The 16948-nt window shown below is 33.3% G+C and overlaps 1 protein-coding gene across 3 annotated transcripts; it reads right to left on the reverse strand.

Moving 5' to 3' along the window:
• Positions 1 to 1990: 1990 nt before the first annotated feature.
• Positions 1991 to 16311, reverse strand: LOC105382469 (protein tramtrack, alpha isoform). Of its 3 annotated transcripts, XM_038108581.2 has the most exons (5): positions 16144 to 16295; positions 13155 to 14203; positions 3096 to 3524; positions 2637 to 2879; positions 1991 to 2169 (listed from the first exon to the last, which is right to left on the reverse strand). In XM_038108581.2, the coding sequence occupies exons 2-5, from the start codon at positions 14002 to 14004 to the stop codon at positions 2006 to 2008; spliced, it is 1686 nt and encodes a 561-aa protein (XP_037964509.2). In that variant the 5' UTR covers positions 14005 to 14203; positions 16144 to 16295; the 3' UTR covers positions 1991 to 2005. The 3 variants fall into 3 exon arrangements, with proteins under 3 accessions (XP_037964509.2, XP_011550663.2, XP_011550661.1); XM_011552361.3 differs by lacking the exons at positions 1991 to 2169; positions 2637 to 2879; positions 3096 to 3524 and adding an exon at positions 3728 to 6841 and having other exon boundaries at positions 16144 to 16297; XM_011552359.3 differs by lacking the exons at positions 1991 to 2169; positions 2637 to 2879; positions 3096 to 3524 and adding an exon at positions 7025 to 12356 and having other exon boundaries at positions 16144 to 16311.
• Between the last annotated feature and the right edge of the window lie 637 nt (positions 16312 to 16948).

Raw genomic sequence — 16948 nt, forward strand, 5'->3', positions numbered from 1 at the left:
GCCCTTAGCTCTGAGAAGCTTTGAGTGATTCTACAACATATACCTAACATATACCTATCGAAGTTTCTGCTTCCATGCATATACCTTTATGTAACATACTTACTACCATACTTACCACCGTAAATAACTTAACAAAAACACTTTCTCAATTGATAAAATTCAGCATACTGCTTATTTTTTAATTTTCTGAGCTACATCATCACAGATTTTAATAGTAGGTACATCAATATTACATAATTAAGATTTTAATACATAAGTACATTCAATAATTAAATATAAGTAGAGGTAGGACTTACAAATAATTTATCTATCTATTTACAACATAGGAGACTGAATACTGGACAATTTTACCCCAAATTTTCTCTATCTAATTAATTATTGTTAGTAAGTATCTGTAGCTTACATAGTTTTCAAAAAACAATAATTTATAAAAATATAACATATTACATCAAGTTCTTAGGTCTTACAACCATCAGAAAATTACCATAAAATCTGTCACATTTGGTAATACATTTTAATAATTTTCTCTTCTCTTCATGGCTAAATGATTCACTCCAGATATAGGATATAGGTACCATAGGCATGCATAATTATATGTGTTAAGCCATAGGCATAGGTATGGATTAAGTAAATATGTAGTAAGTTTCACTCATGTTGCACTGCTATTCTTATTTACTTCACAGCAACATGAGGTTTACTTTAACCCATGACAAAAAAGTATAAGTAAGTAGTTAAAATTACTTATATTGTATTAATTTTTTTTGTATGTAGGTAGTAAGAACAAATAACTACATATATCTGTCTCAGAATAAGTATATCAATTAAGAGCAAGAAACATTTAAAATTAAATTCAACATAATAAGTAATAATGATTTCTAAAACACTAAAACTAGTTTATAGCTATTTCTGTAAAATCTCACAAAATATTTAAAGCATATACACCAAAGTAGACTATCAAATAAATTTCCTCCAACCAACAGTCTCAACTCTCAATTTGGCACTGAAATAAAAAAAAAATATTTGGCACATACCTAAATATACTAGTAATTACTTAAGTAAAACCTTAGTCATTTTCATTGTACAAAACACTGACCGATAATATGCACATGCTTAGATGTAAATATTTTGTTAAGAATCTATTAAATTTGGCATCATGTTCAATAATTTGGCACACAAATCTTCAGATTTATAAACACCTTCTTACTCTATAAATAATTATTTTGCAGAGTTGCTAAACGGTATCTTTAAAATCAATAGGTCTTTAAAACCTCTGAATAAAGACAAAATATAAAAATTGCAAACAGACTCACTTCAACAGTTGGTCAGTCCCAGTACTCCCAGTCCTTCGTACTACCAGTAATGTCCAGTAATAAAAAGGGCACCATCTTCATATTGGTGTTCACTAATACAGTTTAAACGACATTTCATTATAATTATTATGGTAGGTACCTATAAAAATTACATAGGTTTAGAAATTTTTTGACCTGAAGCCTTTTTTTTTATATTAACATCCTCATTAACTCATAAAGTCCATAATTTAACTACCTATCTAGGCCTTTAAATTGACTTTATGTGTCATACCTAGTTAAATTAGGCCTCACCAGTTTAAGGAACACATTGGATAAAATTTACACTATACATAGGTACATAAGGTTATTTCATTACCATTATGGTTTACCATGGAAGTAATAAGTACTTAAACGTACAACGTAAGTATAATTATTATTACTTCCATGTGGTTTACTTACAAGATTTTAAGTCATCATTTTTATAATTATCTGGCAAGACAATATTATTGTGTGCCCAAAACCCAACATCGCTCACTTCGTTTTGGGAGTGGAGTGATCAACCTGACCTGAGTCGTTATTTTTAAGTCTCACGTTCTTAGCTGGCTCTAAGTATCGTCATCATCCGCCTATAGCAGTCCACTCCTAATCTTAGGTCTCTCCCAAAACACGCCACTGGATGCGATCTATAGCTTCTATACTTCCAATCATTACCAGCCCTAAGTATGCATGACTGTAGTTCGTCGAGTGTACCCCTTCCGTGTGGCGCTGCCCGAGCCCCGCGCCTCACACTCCTTCTTGACGCGGCTGATGATGTCAGCCACCAGCTTCTCTTCCCGGATCCGCTGCTCCTCTTGCTCGACTGGATCGATGGGGTTTTCAACTGAAAATTTATATCATTTGTGTTTTTATACCATCTATATGCGAAGCGCGAAATATAGTTTGATGGAACTTCTATCAGGGCTATAATTTTATTTAACTTGAAAAATTATTGTTGCTTTTCCGATCCTACAATGCAGCGCTATCGTACAGACGGTCACCTGACCCCAAACTACATAGGCAGAGCCTGTAGTATATGGGTATAAACAACTGTCTGAGTTGATATATTAAGTATAACCACACAATTTTTGCCCTGGGCAGGATTCGAATCCACGGCCCGTTGCTCCGGGAGAAGGTTTACTACCGCCGTCGCTACGGTGTTGTCGCTGACGGCGGCAGATATAACTAGCTGAATTCTGTTTGACGTTAGCCTTTAAATGTTGTCCATCTTTTGCAACTTTACCTGTTATTCTCTGAGTACTCAAAAGAGCTGTTCTATCATTAACACTTAGAAATCAGTGGTATTCTTACCTCTGTTTAACCTGCAGGGTTTCTTGATATCTCCGCTACTTCTTGTTGTTGTTTTAACATTACTTGAATTAAGGTTTGTCAATGTTGTTTTAGGTATTGACATTTCTGGATCTATTTCTAATTTGACTTCTGTTTTGATATCACCTTTCTCCTTTAAAGCTTCCACTAGTTGTGAATTTGATAGAACTGGACTAGAGTCTGATAGAAGCTCGCTGTGTCTACTTGATAGATGGCCTACGTATCCTGTAAGTTAGGTTTTACAATTAATGCATATGTATACACGAATTAATTTGCAGCATGCTAGCTGTGTTGCCATAGGTTTCTGGTCAGTTTCCCGGCGGGAAATTTAAATTTAATTTGTTTAATCGGATTTGGTCTGCATTTTTCGGGATTTAGACACCTACTACCCCGCAAGGAATGCAAAAGCATATGAAATTTAATAAAGAATGGGAAACAAACCTTTTCTACTCTTAAAATAAACGAGGCAATACTCGCACTGGAACAGCGGCGTAGGATAGAGCGGCATAACGTGAAACTTGTACTTGTGTCGATACCAATGCGTTCTGTTTTTCAAAATCTCACCGCAAAGTTTACACAACACGCTTCCATCGGTTCGCATTACATACTCTAAAAGTTCCTGTTTGGGTTTCGTCTCCTTTGCTTTCTCGTGAGACTGATCGTTTGTATCTGGCTCCAATTTGACAGCATCTTCGCTTTCCCCCTCTGTAAGGAAATGGAGGCCCACTGTTTCCTCGTTTGGTGCTGGATCTTCGGGGTCTTCGATCTCTGTTTTGGGAATGACGTCATAGTTTGCAGTTCCCGATAGTACTTCCAGGGTAATTATCGGCATGTTTGCGCAATATTCGTCTTCGTACGTGTATACGGAATCTGAAATGAAGAACGATGGAAAATGACCGATAGGTACATAATATGGATACAAGTATTTTCAAATAAAATATTTACCTTTGATATAATAATATATATAATTTTACTGTGAAAAAGCATTACTGGATGTAAGTAAATAAGTACCTAACTGCTAGTACGAGTATAATGGGGATTTTTATGTTGAATGGGAATAGTAATACAACCAATTATTATATATTTTTTATTTTTATTTGGATTACTCGTATTGTTACACTTTTCTCATTATTTTACGCAATGGTAAAATTTAATTTTATCATCATTAGAAATTATCTTCAGTTGTTATTCTTAAAACTAAACCAAATAATATGTTTTGTCACCTTTACATCAATTTGTTGTTAAAGCTCTAACATCTGCTACTATTAAATATACATTTTCAAATAACTAAAAGATATAAGAAATACTTAACTTTATTCACGTAGACTTTGTATACATACTTGTATACATAAACTATAGCAGAAAATCTAAACGTTTTATTATCTAACAGATTTAATTAAAATAGAAGTATAAAATACAATATTTTTGTGTTTCCTAGTTTCTTGAAACTGTATTAGTGGGTAAATATTATTGAATGAACAATAGAAAATAGAGTTTATAAAAGGCCGCATGATCATAATTAGAACTCAATACCTTTTTACACGATAAGAGGTAGGATATACAATAATATACATATTAAGTATATATTATTTAATACTCATTATATTTATTGATATAGATATTTATCTATTGTATGTTATCATTGCAATCACGTGTTGTTAAGTAGTAAGTAGGTAAATATAGTAATTTTAAAATATAAAACAAATCAACACTTGATTATATCTTATACATTGCACTCTTAAATTAAAATAGTAATTTTACATATATTTATTGTGAATAAGTATATATCTATCTATGTCTGTTTTAATTCAGTCATATATTTTATACAATAGTAAAGTAAAAAAAGTTTTTTTGTGTTTCTGACACAGTAAAATAATAATAAAACAAAGAAAACACTGATATTTGAAAAAAAAACTTACTGCCTTGCAGTTTTGTGTTTTATGAAGATAAAAATCAAAGAAAGAATCATACAAAATTAACAATGAATATGAAGCCAACTACGTTAGCACTAATATCACAAAACAAAATACTACAAAAAAAGACGAAAAAAGAAATAACGATTTACAATATCTAAGAAAACGATACGCTCATCTCTTTCCTGACGAATACTTAGGTAAGTAATGAAAATAAATTTAGATAAATATAGGTAGGTATGTGAGTACCTAAATGTGCAGAAGATGGCCATAAGTTTTTATATTTTATACATAAAAAGGATGTACATAGGTTAGATGTAGGTAAAAAAAGATTTATACCACATTCAAGCATGTCCTAAATGGAAAAAAATAGATTTTGTGCGAGTGACTGGCGCTGATAACTTAAACAAAAATCACACTGTGTTTGTTAATACCTTCACGGCGGATAATATTAAAAATATGTTTACAAAATAACGTAAAATTAACTATGTACAAGAACGTAAAGTACAAAAACTACCTTACATAAACTTAATGTACCAAATCAAATATTAACTATCTCAGTTAGGTTGTGCGCTAAACCTTAAAATACAGAAACTCAATATTATAACCAGTAGACTATAAAATCTTACATAAAAAGTTTACTTTCCTAAAACTTACTTAATAAGATCCTTCTATCAATATGGGTAAACTTCTCAAACGTTAACTTAATTAAACTTGGAGATTAGTCATTATAATAACTAACATAAAATATTTTCCCTTACAAATGGAAGAACTCTGATTTATTGTTTCCCGTCCTAGTATGCCTAGGACTGCTTGGTGCTAAACTAAGAACAAATAGTAGAAACAACTATAATACAGAAAATCCGTAACAATGTGCTATGGGCGCTATGGCACTACCACCCTCGTGGCACTCTGCTAAGCTTCACAAAATACTAATGACCAAGGATTTCCAGAAAATATCATATACAAAATAATTACACCTACTGGAATAACTGCTTATGTAATTTGTGTAATTAAATAATGGAAATTGGGCTCTAATTAATTAATGCAAGGTAATTTATCAATGAGGAACAATTTGCAGCCCGATTATAGATAAAAGAACATAGTGGAACATAATTATGGATGTTTTAGAGCAATCTTTGGTGAAATGTTTTATGTTCGAGGCTATTGTATAACAATTAATTAACACCTTTAATATTTGGGGACGACATACACATAATACCACGCGTTACTCCGTGGTACTTGCGAACACCTTCAACTATAATAGGTATACTAGCTTATTGCAAATTTTAAAATATAATTGCATGAATATTGCATAACTGGCCTTTATATTTATTTATTGTCTACAATTTGCACAACCTTTAATTTTAAACAATTAACGTTTATGTAGATACCTACAATATTGTCCCTTTGTGTAACGAACAAGATAGTAAATGCATAACAGTATCAATGGAAATAGTAAAAATATCTATGAAAAACACTTTCATTAAAATTTAACTCCAAAAATAGAACGAATACTTTTATATTACGATAACTTTTCTAATCGGTATACTAATATTAAAATTGTAACATTTAAGGCATTAAAGGCACATTTGACGAATTTCCTCATACATATAATCCTAATAATATATGTAATACTTTTAATAATGCGCATCCCTAGATGTTATTCAAGTCATACCTGCGTGGGGTCCGGCGAAGAGCGTGACGGCGTGGTCGGTATAGGCGAGCCGATACCTTCCATCTTTATCACAGGAGGCATCTGAGCCTCCATGCCGGGCAGCATGTTGTAGAATGTGACATTGGGGGGATACACACAGTCCTTAGGCACGTAGCAGTCGTGTGTAGTCTTCATGTGGTTCTTCATCTTGTCTGGCCGCGAGAACTCCTTGCAGCAGACCGGGCAAGGGAACACTTTCCTCTGCTGCCCCTCATGGTACAGGAAAGCGTGTCTCTGGAATGAATACTTGTTTTTGAAAGTCTTCTGTATGTTCTCTTTTGCGCATTCGGTGCATTGGTAGATTCCTTCGTTGACGGAGGCGTATCGGAAGAGGTTGAGGCCTCTGACGGACATTTCTGTGAGTTGTTCGGCGGGGTCGTTGGAGGCGGAGTTGGCTCGTCTCCGGATCCGTCTCCGGGCGGCGGGTCGCTGCATGTTGTTGTTGAGGGAGTCGTTGTGGTACTCGCCGGCGGCGGAGGAGCCGGCGGTCTGCGTCGCCGGGTTCACCCGCAGCTTCACGTGACCCTCTCTGATGTCGGAATCGGGAGTACCTCGTCCTGGAATTGACAGAATTGAAGGATTTAGTATTTAAGTCGAGCTGCTTGGGGTCTGTTACTGAAAATTCTGATCACGATTTTAATTCTTCTAATGGTTGTTATATTGTGCTAAATACAATGAATCTACTGCGAAATTATAGTATGTTGTGATGCAGAAAGTAATGATTAAAAAAAACAAATGAGTCAAAATAAATTACACTTTATTTGTTCAAAATAATGATAAAATTACATCATGAATAAAAAAAACATGAATTACATAAAGTAATATTAATTTTATTACAAAAAGAGCGAATAAGTGACAATATCAGCTCATTCATGCCAATAGTACTAATATTTTAGTTATATTTAAAACCGAACTGATATTTTTAAACCAACTGCTTTTTAACAGTCAAGTCAATTAACTTAATCTAATTGAATATTCCTATTGTCTAAAAAATAAATTAAAAAATAATTTAACAAAAAAGAAAAGATTTATCTATGATATAATAGGACTCAAGTGTTTGCATTTGGAACTATTTCGGCAAGTTTTGTAAGTAGATAAAACATTAAATTACATGTCGGCTAACTTAGTGTTAAGATCACATGAGGTGGGCTCGAGACTGAAGCGATTTCAGAGTTAATCATTCGAGAGGTAATAAACTCGTAAGTATGTCTAAGGTATTCTTATGATAGTGTCTACTTTATAAAGTATTTTGAAAATAAAAACAAGGAACAAACGAAAACAGTATGAAACAATGCAGCCTCTTTCAATAGTGTGTGAACATTTTTCTCTACCAATGAAATTAAATTACCAAAGCGATTTGTACTGAACGAATACTTTCATTTTAAAACATAGCGTAATTTGAGCAACATAGAAAGCGTGTTAAACAATAATCTAGCGCTAAACACACTTCTACAACACCGAGTAGTCGATAGGATAACATACCTGAACAGTCCTGTCTTCATGACTAATAAAGCTTTCTACATTTCAAAATGTTCACTCCCTTGTTAACAACACTAAAATTATAACTAAGTATAACTTAATTTTACATCTATTTTTTACTAATAACCCGTGTTGTTACTTTGCTACCGTTACTTAAATTAATTTTATCCAGTTATTTTTCAACTTTTCGTGAAACTCGTTGCTAAAAGTCATTGATTGATGCATCGCAAGTCATCAATCCTAACTAACCCCTTGACAATTATCCTCGCCATAATAAATTTTAAGAGTATATTTCAATCAATGTCGCGATCTTCATACAAAGATGAAACTGAAGCGAAATAACTAAATTTTAACTATTATAAATGTCGAATTCATTCCCTCATAAAAACAAAAAGTTTGGGATTAACTGGCTACAAACCTAGCCATCGCTGACATTCACGTATCTGATACGTCAACAAACCAAATAATTACTATAATAAGTACACAAAATATAACAGAAATCAAGAAACAAAAGAAAAGATTTTTAAAATAAATTTAAACAGGTCTCACAAAAAGAGTACAATATAAAATTGAAATAAACAACAATAAATATTAAACATAACAAACAATAACAGTGATTGAAAAGATGTTATAAATTTTCTGTAACTTTTATTATCATCTTTAAAGTTTCTAAAAATAGTAATTAACACCTTACAGTTTTATTTTCATTAACAATGCTATATACTGCAACTTTCAAATCTAAATTCGTCTAAATATTACTCTTTGCGTCGTCTATTGTCTAGGTGCGTGTAACAAAAAATACGGATATAGTGAAACATTTGGCTAATAAGTCTATATCATATTAATTATGAAGTTATACTTGTATAAATATAATTTAATACACTAATATGCAATTAATTCAAAATGTAAAATTTGGATGAATTAAATACGCAAAACCGCAACTGTTACAATTATTTTCCTATTGCAAGACTCTGTTAGAATATTGTAAAGTAGTTTATATATAACATAGCATTCATATGTGAATTAAATTTTCTATTTATACTCTCTTAACTAAAAACATCTTTTTAACAATTACAAGAGCTGCACGTCCATCGCCTGAGGTATCCTGACCAGACAAATTTAGCGACGCGGCTTAACTGTTTTATATAAGGAGCTTTATTATATATTATCTACTAAAAAGTGCAATTCTCTTTTACCAGTATCGATTGAAACTACTTTCTTGTTCTTATAATAACATCATTGAAGTAATAAATACATATTTTATATATTTTAAATTGAAACAAGATATATTAAAAACAACAGTATCAACAAACAATATACTTTCCGGACAATCAACTGACCTCTTACAAATGTTACATTGTATGTAACATTTTCTTAAGTATAATTTAGCACCAATCGATGATATAAATATTTTAATCTTGACATATACAAACCATTTTTCAAAAAAATAAACGACATGATCTTAAGTTTAGTAGCATCTATAAAGAGTATCATTAAATGAAATTAAAACAAAACATATTTAGACCACTTATGTGCCGAATATAAACATAAGTTTTCATTTGACATTTGTATAAAACATCGAGTAAGTATGTGAAGTTTAGGCACTGGCTAAATTGACTATTATAATCATAACATAAGTTAGTTACATATTTTGAATCTACCAGCCTCCCATTAAGTCATTTTTATATATTTTTAAGTACCAATAATTTCTTGAGATAATTTTTGTATAAAGTCTATGAAAGTAGGTACAATAAATTCGATTTTATGAATTTTTACAGTCTTAACAATCAAGACTCAGTGACAGATTTTGGTCACCGCCGCGCCGTTCTTTTATATTCCAACATATATGGAAAACATGAGATGATACTACGTTGATACGTAGTGTAGTGACATAGAAGTATAACAATGTTTTATTCTAGTTGGGCCTAAAGGGATTTAGTTTCTATGGAAGCTTCATAAAGCTATTTTAATATATATTATATATAATCATCTGAAATGGAAAATAATGAATATATAACATTTTATGAAACATCTTAATTTAGCCAAGTCAATAAACATTAATTTATCAATATACAAGTAAAAGGCACACTAATAGGCAAGCGTTTCCTGGACCTACAATTTACTTTGTTGGAAACTTTGGTTGTTAGGTTTTATATAATATTTTTGCCATTTTATATTTTTCTCTCTATATAATAATTATTTATCAATGGTTGTACCAAGAAAACAGTGGTTCTATATATTAATATGGAAGACTACTCTTTTTGCCTCTAACACTACACTTTAAGTAAGTACTATAACTTATTATTATTTAAGGCATTGTCTACCTGAATAGATTTTATAAAATCATCTCATGATTCCATTAATTTATAATTTTTTCAAAGCACCTTGCCGTGATCACTTTATAAAGATATTCTTCATGTTGTCTCTTTTGAGAATATACATATTTACAATTAGTTTATATATATTCCTTTATACTGTAGCTTTTCATAGCCGTAAATTATTATAATTTCGAAAGAGTAAATATTTTTTCAATATTAATATATTGTCTGGTCGATCTATTTAAGTTGTCTGGAAATATCCATTTGTAACTTATTATTCCAAAGATTTGCACCTAATTAATTACTACATAGTACCTACTATTCATTAATTTGGGGCTCTGCTTAAGTTTAAAATAAATAAATTCAGGAACTGAATATTTTTCCTACACGACATTTTTTCGCTGTTTATGAGAATAATATATTTTTAATAATTTGAAGTATTGACTAAAAATATAAAATATTTTCACTAGTTGTATGATCTATAAGCATTTTAGTAGTTAAACAAATTAACATCATAGATAAATTATTTTTAAATTATACTTAACAAACTCTAGAACATAAAATCATAGCCTGTTTTGAGTTTTACTTCAAAGAAGTCAAAATCTATTTACATCTAAGATCACTATCGAAGGCAAGTTTTTATGAAAATGCATTTTTACACCACTACGCTACAATAGCGTGACGATCCCTAGTCTTTTTGATAAATTCTCTAATAATTTTTGATTTACTGATCTTTTTTTATCCCATTATATACATTCTAATATGTATTAAAAGGGTATTGCAACTTAATCTGATTTGTAATTATAGGTCACCACCGGTGAACATTAGCAATTAACAACCCAGCAGCGTCGTCGCTCGCTTGTCATATATCTGACGTAACTTGTATGTATCTGACAGATTTTGACAGGCAAGCGACGCTGCTTATGGATTGCTAATTTGCTAATGTCGCTGGTGGCACAGAAGCTAACTTGTTAAATGGGACGTCGAATTCACAAAAAGACTGATATACAAATAAAATAAACAACTAAATCTTAACTAATTCAGTTCAGTGAAATTTGAAACATAATTTAGCACATAAATAGTACTTGTAAATAGCCTACATTCGAATCATCACGAATAATAATTTAATTTTTGTACCCTGAAGATTTTGTAAGTAATAAAATTAAGTAACAAGCTAATAATAAAGGCAAAACAATAAGTAAGTAATTATTTTCCTTTATGTAAAACAAATCTCTTTGAATCTAGATTCAAAGGGAAATGGAACAAAATTATATTAGGCAAGTATAACAACAAACGATTCTAATATCATTAATTAATATCAACAAATAAAGAATTGCAGTGGTAAAATTAGAGCTCGAAATATGGGGAAGTGTTTATTGCAATGTTAGATCTGACGATCATAATAATTTCGTTTTCATGATTGGAACTAAATCAGATCTTGGGGGCATCAAAACAACTACATTAATTGAATGATTAAATTAAGATTCTTGTTTTGCCATCTGTTCACTAGCATTAGGTTGATTTTTATGTATGATTTTAAGATGAGCAATCATGTTATCCTTTCTAGTAAACTCCTTGAAACAGATCGGACAAGGGAAAACTTTGACGTCTTTCTTATGCGAAGTGACGTAATGACGGCAGAAGTTACTGATGTGAGTGTAAACGCGTGCACAGATTTTACATCGGAAGACATTTTCCCCTTCTTTGATGCAAAAGTCTCTCACGGATTCATTATTTTCCTCATGAAAATTGCCGATATTGCCAATGTTATTTTTCCTTATTGGTGATGGAAATATACGATGTTCCCAGTTAGTTTGCGCTAACTCAGCTACTTCAGCGTTAGAGAAGTTAAGGCTATTTTGTTCTAGTTCAGCAGCAAACAGTTGCGTCGCTAGAGCTGGCATCAGCACAGTTTCAGGAGGAAATTTTTCAAAGCTGTTTAGTGCAGGATTCAAGTTAGACAATCCCGATAACTGATTGAACAAGTTTCGAGCCCTAATTTTTGACATCTGGGGTAGGATTTTTTTGTTATTCTTTGGCTTTAAGTTACGACCTACTCTGTTCTTATCGTCGGTTTCTTTAAGTGGACCTTCTTGAGAATTAGAATTTTCTCGGCTTACGTCTGGGTTGTATTTATACTCGATCGGTTCATTGTATCCATCGTTGGTGTCATTAGCAGGCTCTTGTTTAATGGAGCCATTCTCGATAGCCAGCATTGGTCCATTTGACGGATTGCTATTTTGTGGAATTTCCTCTTTCGGGACTTTTTCCGGATCTGAAATTTAATATTCCAGGTCTAAACAAATTCCTAATAGGGATTGTTCGTCATGAAATTCTAATAGGATTTTGGAAATATTTTAGTTCAAGTTGTAAATTTATCAACGAAAAATGTTAAAAAATAGGATTTAATCACTAGAATATTTCCATATGCTTTTATGAAGGAAAGCTATTGGGAATAAGCCTTGTTTGATTTCCCGTTAAATGATAATTATATGAAACATGTTCCTTTCTTTAAGTTGTTTAATAAATAAGAAGAAATGATTGTATTGAAACCATTACCACACCGAATTTGCCCCTGGCCATTCCTCTAATAGCTCTCCCCGAAAGCAGAAAAGCAAGCAATAGTTTATTGTCGTTTTATAGAAGAAATAAGCATCAAGTTTGACGATGTCAAAATAATTTCATAGATTATCAATTATCACTTACCCCTTTTAATATATTTTAAATATATAAAAAATACTGTTCAATCGACACTTCACATTTTCACATTTATAAAAATCCTAACATCAAAGCTTATATCCCATTAGCTTTTCCCTTTAAAAAAATGAAAACAATCCGTTCGATGGACTGAAATTGTACAGTGTTAGGACATTGGAAAGGAAAATTATATATTTACAACAGGTAAGCCAGTTCATCAATTCCGCATTCATCATTATCGTGGTATTCTGTACATTATTGTCTTCACGCTTAGCAATTATGATTGCGAATCAATATTCAACTACATATTTTTTCTACTCTAAAGTACTTAACCAGGTTAAAATGTAAAAAAAGTTAAAACAAATATGTGACATACCTGTGGATTCTGAATCTTTGTGAGCCATGGGTGCTTCGCCAGACTGCGCATCATCGCCTTCGTCAATCAGAAGTGCTTCACCGGTCTCCTCTCCTCCGGAAGTTGCTCCATCTTCTGTGAAACTATCCATAGACATTTTCACTTCAAGCATTTCCGGTGATCCTCTAATGAGCTGATCGCCTGCTCGGTTGGACTGGGCGTGTGATGCAGATTCAGTCACAAATTCTCCGGGGGGACTAGCCGCCGTGTTCAGTGCGTCACTTGAGCTCCCACTGAGCTTCCTGGGCCTGCCGCGCTTTCGTTTTGGCTGCATGAGAGCATTGCCCAATAGAGGCATCAGTAAGTTGGGCGGCGCCCCACCGCAGGGCATACCCGAGGGCCGTTTTTGATTCATGTAAGTCTGTATCCTGTGTAGTTGCGGGGGCGGCGTGTTCGCCGATGTCTGTTGTTGTTGGATCAATGAGTTTGTCAATGCAGGTATATCGCATTTCTCTTCATTTACTTCCGTAAGCCCTTTGATTCTTAAGCTTTCCGCCACCTTCAAGAAAGCTGTTAGGCGTTCTTGGTCAACGCTTACTTCACCGCGATACATGAAATCTAACAGACATTTCATGTCTGCATACGGTACATCCTTCAGTATGACGATAGGATGTTTTTCTTGATGGTTGACAAATAAGGCTTGGAAGTACGGGCTGCATGCCGACAAAACCATCTTATGCGCCTTCAGCAGTTGGCCATCCACTGCTAGAGTGACGTCTGTGAATGTCTCCGCATGCAGCAGCTGGTCAAACACAGAGAGCATGTTTGACTGATGGTTGTTCCATCTCAGACAAAACCTTTGAGAAGCCATTTTCACTGATTGATTTCCTTTCTTTGGAAGATATAATAATTTACCAGTCCAGTCTTAACAAATCAACAATTTCCAACTGATGTATACATATGTATTCTCTTATTCCATAAACAACACGTTAACAATATTTCTCTGTTTTCTTTTCAATAGTCATTTTCTGTTTCATATTTTATACATGTAGACAATTACGCCCAAGTTCCTGAAATGAGAAAAAAAGAACAGTTTAAGAAAGGTTTAAATTAAATATCTTTTTATTAAATGTAGTTTTAAGTTCACATTTTCTCCAATGTAAAAATTAACCCTAACTTCATAAAGAACTACATAAAGAACAATGCGTTATTTTTAATTGAGAATATGTTCTAGTAAGTGTAGGACCTACATAATAATTATCAGACATATATTTTTATAAAATTGCGGACTCTCATCTTAAAAGGAAAGACATGTGTGTGTGTGTGTGTGTGTGTGTGTATTAAACTATCAAAACTATCTAACCGACATTAAAAAAAACATTTACCATCGTTTTATTTATGGTAGAAATCTCGGGATTCCCACAGGAAATAATTTAAAGCCGATGTGAAGCTTGCACGAGAGCTAATCACAAAAGCTAGTAGGTATTATGATTCCTTCATCTAGATTATTATCAGTGTATTTTTAAGGTATTATAGATAGTTAGGTTACTGATTGTAGGTATATTTCCATACATTTCCTGTTGCAAATAATTCAGTTTTTATATTTACCGCATTAATTTCTTACTTGATAGTTAAATTATTTTCTGGAAGTAGGTTGGTAGAGCTTTGTTTACAAGAATGTAAAAGGAATCCTTGGTCAAACTAAGAGTCTCTTTTTTGTCTTATAAGGATCCATATTTGAATTGTTATACAATTTGTAGCATAAATCATATTGCTCGCGAAGTTCTTACAGTATGTTAGTTCAAATAGATTTGTATTTAGGTAATATAATAGATAAAATAATAGTAGAAGAAATGTTTATTTACAATTGCCGGCAGTGTCTGCTGTTTCATGAAATCGTCAGTCTGTTTTATTGCTAACAACCTGAGCCTGCGCACATAACCTTAATAAATGAGATTATAGGTAAGTAATATGAACGACACGCCTGTAAATTCCTCACTGACATAATGGGTAGCTAGCTGAAGTGCCTCATAGCTGCACCGGTATTCTACAGTTTTTCATAGACATACATAGTTGTAGAGGATTCCTGGAAATCAATATGATTTCCTGGCTATCTTAGAACTTTATTATTATTTAATATAAGTAGTGGTCGCAGAATCATCTTTAGAATAGTAAATTTACATAATCTAGAAGCTAAATTATGAATATATTAACAGTCAATATATTTATAAAATATACCGGTGTAAGTACTTAATATTATTTTATAACCTAAATATAGCTAAAGTAAAGTAATTAATAAAGTCTCAGGCAAGACACCGCAACATGAAAGTAAAATTTAAATTTTCTGAATTGTACCAGTAGTTATGCATTGTTTAAAACGTTCACGACATTTCTTAGTTCAAAAAATCAATAATAAGTATTGGTTGGTTCTATTTTTCAGTAGCCAATGCCAAAGGATGAAGCTGTAGGTTTATTTTACGAACAAGGTTAACAGACGAGGGCGCCTCTAGCGGCGGGCGGGACGCGAGACTACAACGTGCAACGCCACGAGCAGGAAAAAACGAGAAATCACTCATCACGACACGACACAGCCGAGAGCTATACATTCTGAAGTAATCAAATCACCAACGTTTGTTACAGTACAGTATAACTACTACGGTACGGTATACTAGTGATGAGCATCACGTTAATTCTACTTTAACATTGACAGATCAAAATATTTGATTGCCTAAATGCCTCCTAAACATCGTATTGGAATCTAATTAGACATATTTTGCATTAAATAAAAGTCAAAATGAACGCTATAGCTACACATCCACAGGTACTGACCACGAATGTTATCGCTGCAAAACGAGCTCTCGAATTATTACTACGCACCCAATGAGCGCGTTACATTACGTCATCACAATGGCATTATTACCTACGATATATTCACATCAATTGCACCGATACGCGAAGATAAACGGACGTAAATTAGGTTTAATATCACTGCACTGATATGAGGACGTACCTCAAGAATCTGCATCACAATGAACACGACCCTTTTATGGGAATGAGGATCAGCCCTTCCGCCATAGTCCGTGTCCGCGTTTGCGTCGCACCCCGCTCACCCGACGACTGACGGCGACGGCCGCAACCCCGCGCGCCGAGAGCCGAGCGAGCGCCACACACCGACTCGAATATCTCTCACAAAAAAACACCGTCATCATCGAAATGGCGGGCGGCAAATATATTCAGCGCAGGGTGCACGGTAAAATATTGATTTATTGAAATATATTGATTTCCTCTCCTACCTCCGGAGGCTGTCCTTGCCGAGCAATCTCGCTGAATTTATAGGGGTTTTGTACCTATTTCTACCTTCTACCTGATTCGAGCTAAACGTTACATTGTGTATGGGCTAATTAATTTAAGTAAGTGATGCTAGTTAATATTATATAGCTACTACACTGTCGCATTGGTGCCTCAACTGTAATGGTGGTGTATGTAAAGATAAATAAATAAATAAATAAATAAATAAATTATAATGGTATAAAACTGTCTACTTGCCTTCACGTTTGAAATGTTGAGGGGATGAAATTTCCACGTGAAAAACATCAAGTCCATTCGTCATGTCGCCATGTCAGCACAGTCGTCCGTCTCTGTTGCTCTCGGGCAGGGTGGCTCGCCCTCCAGCGGCGGCGATCGCCGGAGACGCCCGAACACCGCCACTTTTCGCACCCGAGCTCGCCCGAGTCCGCGCGGAAAATAGAACGCAGGGCGCACTTCTATTCAATCGTATTATGATTATGATTATTATTCTTATTTCACTTTGATCA

This window comes from Plutella xylostella, chromosome 15 (assembly GCF_932276165.1).
Source record: "Plutella xylostella chromosome 15, ilPluXylo3.1, whole genome shotgun sequence".
In the NCBI taxonomy this organism is placed as follows: domain Eukaryota; kingdom Metazoa; phylum Arthropoda; class Insecta; order Lepidoptera; family Plutellidae; genus Plutella; species Plutella xylostella.